The 6,000-nt window shown below is 45.7% G+C and overlaps 1 protein-coding gene across 1 annotated transcript in view; it reads left to right on the plus strand.

The window, feature by feature from the left end:
- The window catches only part of XYLT1 (xylosyltransferase 1), a 188,971-nt gene extending 183,212 nt beyond the window's left edge, over window positions 1-5,759 (plus strand). The window contains exon 12 of the mRNA XM_035130694.3: window positions 3,757-5,759. Coding sequence (XP_034986585.3) covers window positions 3,757-4,079 — 323 coding nt within the window. The 3' untranslated portion in view covers window positions 4,080-5,759. The remainder of the gene's footprint in view (window positions 1-3,756) is intronic.
- The last annotated feature ends 241 nt before the right edge of the window (window positions 5,760-6,000 follow it).

A 6,000-nucleotide genomic window follows, 5' to 3' on the forward strand; every position in this document is an offset into this window, starting at 1 on the left:
TAAAGTGGTATCATGCTGCTTTAAATGTGTGGTGTGAATGTGGCAGAGGTTTCCTGTCCTTTCTATTTTGTCTGAGACAGCTGTACACCTCCCTTCCCATCAGGCAGGTGAATGGGAGGGCACTGCCTAGCTCCTTCCAGCGCAGGAATCCAAGCAAGGATTCCTCAGAAGCCATTCCTTGCTTGCTGCTTTGTGGTAGGGGACCAAGGCCTCTTTAAAGGCCAGAGTGCTGGCGAATGAGCCCCTGCAACTCATGACAGCATCCCAGAGGCATCTGGTTGGCCACCGTAGGACAAAAAGATGCTGGACTAGACGAGCCTTTGATCTGATGCATGATGACTGCTTCTCAGCACAACACAGGATGCAGTCCAAACAAAGTTAAAGCACCGTTAACTTTCCTTAATTTCAGCAGAAGAGCCACGCACGTACTTCATTAGTTCCTCTTAGAGTCAAGCGCTTTGATAATGACTACAGAGATTAAGGAGTATTCTACTAACTTGAGGAAGGAGTTCATTACTGGGGGAAAACATTGCCCTTCTATTATTTATTGTACTGGTGCCACTCAAGGTGCAAGGGGCGGCTTTGGGTACAGATTATACGAAGGAACCAATGTGCAGTGCTGTCATCTAAAATGCAGATATAGAAGGGGGATCTGTTGCAGTTTCAAGTGCTCCTGTTCAAGCAGACAGGCATGCCCTCTTCCAGGACACTCCATTCCTTTCCCACTCCCATTTTCATTTCCATCTTTCCAAGGCTACCAGATGGATGAGGCCAGAAGTGCAAGGAGGCAGAGCGATGTGTGTACATTTTGCCTTTGTTCTGCAGCCCTGTGTAGGGAAGTTTTTAGTGTTTGTTACGTCTTACTGCGTTTTCGTTTGTTGGAAGCCGCCCAGAGTGGCTTGGGTAACCCAGTCAGATGGGTGGCATATAAATAATTTTATTATGATAGTTTCTTTGCACCGTGACACCGCCACCCCTCTCTTAAGTGCCATCCAGGCAAGCAGGAGGCATTATCAGGGTTCCAGGACACATTTCACAGCCAGGGAAGAAGGAAAAAGGAGCGGGACAAAGGAGGGGCAGTTCAAGATGTGGCCCAAGAGGCTATGTGGCCTTGATAGAGCCCCAATGGCCAGACAGAGAGGTCTGAAGGGCCACATTTGGGAGCCTGAAGTTCCCTGCCCGTGATCTGCACAGTTGGAATATCGTGGAAAAGGAGACATGATTTCAAGAGGCACACTGAGATTAGAGCAGAAGTTTAGAAGAGCATTCGCAGTGCGAGCTTCTGAGTGTGCCCCTCTCCAAGACCTTGCAGTTCAGAAACATTATGCTGCATGCGAAAAATTGTTATAAAGCCTCTTAGCTTTCTTTTCTTTTCTTTTTCCTTCCTTTTTTAAAGCATTTTTTTCGCTTTGCCACCACTTGCGTTACTTAAACTTACTTCTAATGCCAGATAAATGCTATGAAACTGACAGAAAAATTAGGACATCTCCAAGAGCCATTTTTCTGATATTTTGTGAACAATGCCAAGGCTGCCACACACAGAAAATCACTACGCACCTCTAGATCCAAAGAGCAGTATAATGAGATCCGCCTTTTATGAAGGATAAATAATAGGGCAGAACTAAAGGATGGGGAGAAGGTAGCTCATTTTCCGTAAACTTCTTCAGCCACAGTGATTTCTCCCACCCCACTCCACCCAAGGATCATGTCAAAATGGGGCTATTCAGAGTGAGGGCAGTGTGATGGAGGGCGTGGCACAAAAGGAGGTCTGGACCGGCCATGTCAGAGGCAGCCTGCCTCCGAATGACAGTTGCTGGGATTCGCAAGTGGGGACATTTCAGTTGTGCCCACGTCCAGCTTGTGGGCTTCCATAAACTGCCTCGGTCCAGTATACCTGAAGGAGCATCTCCTCCCCCATCGTTCTGCCCGGACACTGAGGTCCAGTGCCGAGGGCCTTCTGGCAGTTCCCTCGCTACGAGAAGCCACGTTACAGGGAACCAGGCAGAGGGCCTTCTCGATAGTGGCACCCACCCTGTGGAATGCCCTCCCACCAGAGGTCAAAGAGAATAACAATTACCAGACCTTTAGAAGGCACCTCAAGGCAGCCCTGTTTAGGAAAGCTTTTAATGTTTGATGGATTTCTGTATTTTAATATTTTGTTGGAAGGCCGCCCAGAGTGGCTGGGGGAACCCACCCAGAAGGACGGGGTATAAATAAATTATTATTATTATTATTATTATTATTATTATTATTATTACAGTATTATTATTATTATTATTATTATTATTATTTTATTATTAGAACACGATGCTGGACTAGATAAGCCCTTGGTCTGATCCAGCAGGTGCCTACAGTGAGAGCTCATGCCATCTGAATAATTCGACTGCAAGCAAAATTATATGATCAATGCCATAATAAGCCAGACAGAAACAGTATATTTAATATAACTGAATAATCGGGGTTGGCGGGGTGGGGCTTGCAAACGGAGGGGGTCACCTCAAAATATAAAACTTAAGTCTCAGGGAACCACAAAGAATGTCCAAGCCAGGGAGACAGAGTCTTAACCAATTTACAACAGACGGTCAAACCGTTACCTCCTTGCACAAAAGGAAGAGCTTAGATAATTGGCACAAGTTGCAAATTACACAGGCGACGTGGCAGGAATTGTAGACACTAGTATGTCATTCCTGGCCCACAGACCCATTGGAACACACAGGATAGTCCTCCAAGTCTGAGAGGGCCTTCTTGAATGAAGGCATTTTGCCCTGGAGGTGGTATGTATGTTTTGGCAGAGTCCAACGAGTCCCTTCCTGGCATCAAGTCTAGGCTGTGGGGAAATCCATTAACCCCGCCACCTCTATCCCAATTTCCATATGTGAATTTTAAGGCTAAAATCCCAGCTAGTTTCCTATAGGCAGTTTTAAGCACTTTTCATGTAGCACCGTGGACACTCAGTGAAGCTGTATGTTAGACAGTTCAGGACAGATAAAAGCAAGCACTTCTTCACAGAGTGCAAAGTTAAACTATGGAACTTGGAGGCAGCATTGCTTCAGAGTCCCAATTGCTGGAAACCACAGGAGGGGAGAGGGCTCCCATGCTTGAATCCTGCTTGTTAGTTTCCCACAGCAATTGTTCAGCCACTATGAGAACAGGATGCTGGACTCGATGAGCCATAGGCCTGATCCAGCAGGCACTTATGTTCTGAGTATCCAACCATTCCAATGATTGCCCTGTACTGCTTTTAATGGAGGGGGCGTTCCCATTTTTATATTGCTACACACTGTGCCAATATTTCATTAGGAGGCGTGGTCTATGGTTACTTTTACACATGTTTCATTTATTTCGTAAAATTTATACACTGCTTGATTTGTCAAAGGGAACTCAAAGCAGTTTACCAAAAAAATGAAAAGCAGTAAAATTATCACCAAGAAAAATTAACAACAGTAATTTAAGACGTTCAAAAAATTTAAGATAGCAATAGATTAAAAGCAGATTAAAACTCATGTCAACTTTATAAACATCTGGGTAGCTTTATCTAAACAAAAATGTTTTTAGCGTGCACCAGAAAGAGCACAGTGAAGGTGCCTGCCTGATATCAAGAGGCAGGGAGTTCCAAAGGGTAGATGCAGCCACACTAAACCACCAAATGGTTTTGAATGGCAGCCCTACGCAGAGTGTGCTAATGGTAGTTTTGATCTGAAGGTCAGATTGATGTGAAGCGTCTCAACTTTGGATTTCGGTTTGTTGTTTTTACAGAAGAAGCCACGAGGTTGCACAGCGGACCGCCAAAAAACGCCTACATGGAGCAGAGTTTCCAAGGCCTCAACCCGGTTCTGAATATCCCCATCGACGATGCGCAGGTGGACCAAGCAAAGAAGAATGCAGCCCTTACTGGCAGCAAGCTGGAGAACTGGGTGGACAAACTGGTGGGGGGCATGTGGTCAGCTGTAGATATCTGCAGCACAGGCCCCACCTCCTGCCCAGTCATGCAGGCCTGTAGCCAGACGTCTTGGAGTTCACTCAGCCCAGACCCAAAATCTGAGCTGGGCCCCGTTAAACCCGACGGCCGTTTGAGGTAGCACAGGGTACGCATCCCTTCACTGGCTTTTAAAAGGGAATTTAACTTGGTTGCTCTTGTGACATTATCCTCCTGCCCTCCAAAACTTGGGCTGGTTTCGAAGTGGATTAACTGCCAGGCATCCTTCAAGAAAACGTACAATTTAGTTTTCGCGTAGTTCCTGGAAGTGGTACGGAGGGTCCCCAGCTAATTTCATCGGAGGACTGTCATTTTAAGCTCCGGGAAGGTGTGGAGAGAAGGAAACCAGTTTTTAAAATATGTCTTAAGTTTTTAGCGCGGGTGCAGTATCAAGACTAGAGATTATTTAAAACCTCAATCTGAGGTGTGTTGGCTATTTTAACACACACACACACACACACACACATAGCTGATAAATAGATGGGAAATGAGTAGCAAAATGGCAGCCGGTAGCAAATGCTGAAATTGCCATCACTCCCCATGCCGTCACTTCCCAAAGCATTCCCACAGCAGCCTAGCAAAAGTGTTGACATTATCACTATGCCAAGCCATGTTTTTCACTGGCATGGACTTGGGGCTCCCCATCCCCCTTTTGTTATGTATGGAACAATTTATTTATTTCAGTCTGACACACACAACTCACAAGAGTTGAATATTTGTCATAGCAGACTACAAAACGCTTGCAGAGAGCCCCAGTGGGAAGAAACCCCTTCCTCCACCCCAGCATTTTTAAGAAGTGGTTTCAGGCAGGGGAATAGCAGCTGTTTAGGGACGTTTTTAATGTTTAATGCTGTATTGTGTTTTTAATATTCGGTTGGGAGCTGCCCAGAGTGGCTGGGGAAACCCAGCCAGATGGGTGGGATATAAATAATAAATTATTATTATTATTATTATTATTATTATTATTATTATTATTATTATTATATAGTGATAACGGGGAAAGAGTTCAACTACTCCCACCAGCCTGTGCTTAATCCTCAAGTTACAGGGAGCTGGTGATGGATAAGGAGTCTCTCTGCCCGAGACCCTCAAGAGCTGCTGCCGGTCAGAGCAGTCAACCCTGGGCTGGCTTCATGTAGGCTTGGTTTCCAGGCAGTTTCCAATATTCTGATTTTAGGTGGTTACAAGAGGGAATCCTGGGTAGGGCGCAAGGCAGGAAGGAAGATCAGCAGTAGGTGGCGCCAGTGCAAGGCAGTGGCAACTCATTCTAGTCTTGTCCCCATCTTCCTCCCTGATAAATTTCTACTGAGGGCAAGGAGGAGGAGGAGGAAGATGACAGCACTGTGCCCCCCACCCCCCAAGAATGGTTGTCAGCAAGAAGGCAGGCACATGGGAATCAAGGCTGAGACTGGTGGGGCAATCTCACAAATGACTCTTTAGGGCTAGTGTTAAAAGCTGCTCCTCCATAGGAGGGAGAGCAGTGCCCCCTGGAGTGCATTTATGCATTTTACCTGTGACATTTTAGCAGGCCTTCAGCACAGTCGTTTTTCCACTTTTGGGAGCTGGTAGCCTATCATTTGGTCCCCAGGCAGCCAAACACTGAGGAAAAAGTATAGATTCTATTAACATTCAAATGGCATTTTAATCCAATTAATTTCTAGCTAAGCTCTTTGGCATAAGTTGTGCAATCTACATATACAGGTGGGTGTGTTTGTGTAAAAATAGCTAGTTAATGTATTTTTTTTCTAAAAAGGTTTCTTTCTCTTCTCTTCCCCCCCCCCAATTTTGTGCCTGTGTAAAACTTTCAGGCCTACTCGAGTGCAACCCTGTGCGTAAGGGCACTTCCAGACTGCCATTGTTCTGCTGTGGGATTCAGTCACATACTGGCAAATTCAGGTTGTGCAATTGTAATTGATGGGGAGGGTCCTGTGTGATAAACCAGCTCCCCCTGTCCCACCCCAAACTGAACTTCCTTGAGATAAGGAAAGTGGTGGCAAATTGCATTGGAAAGCGTTGGATAACAT

Source organism: Zootoca vivipara, chromosome 13, assembly GCF_965207765.1.
Source record: "Zootoca vivipara chromosome 13, rZooViv2.hap1.1, whole genome shotgun sequence".
NCBI lineage: Eukaryota > Metazoa > Chordata > Lepidosauria > Squamata > Lacertidae > Zootoca > Zootoca vivipara.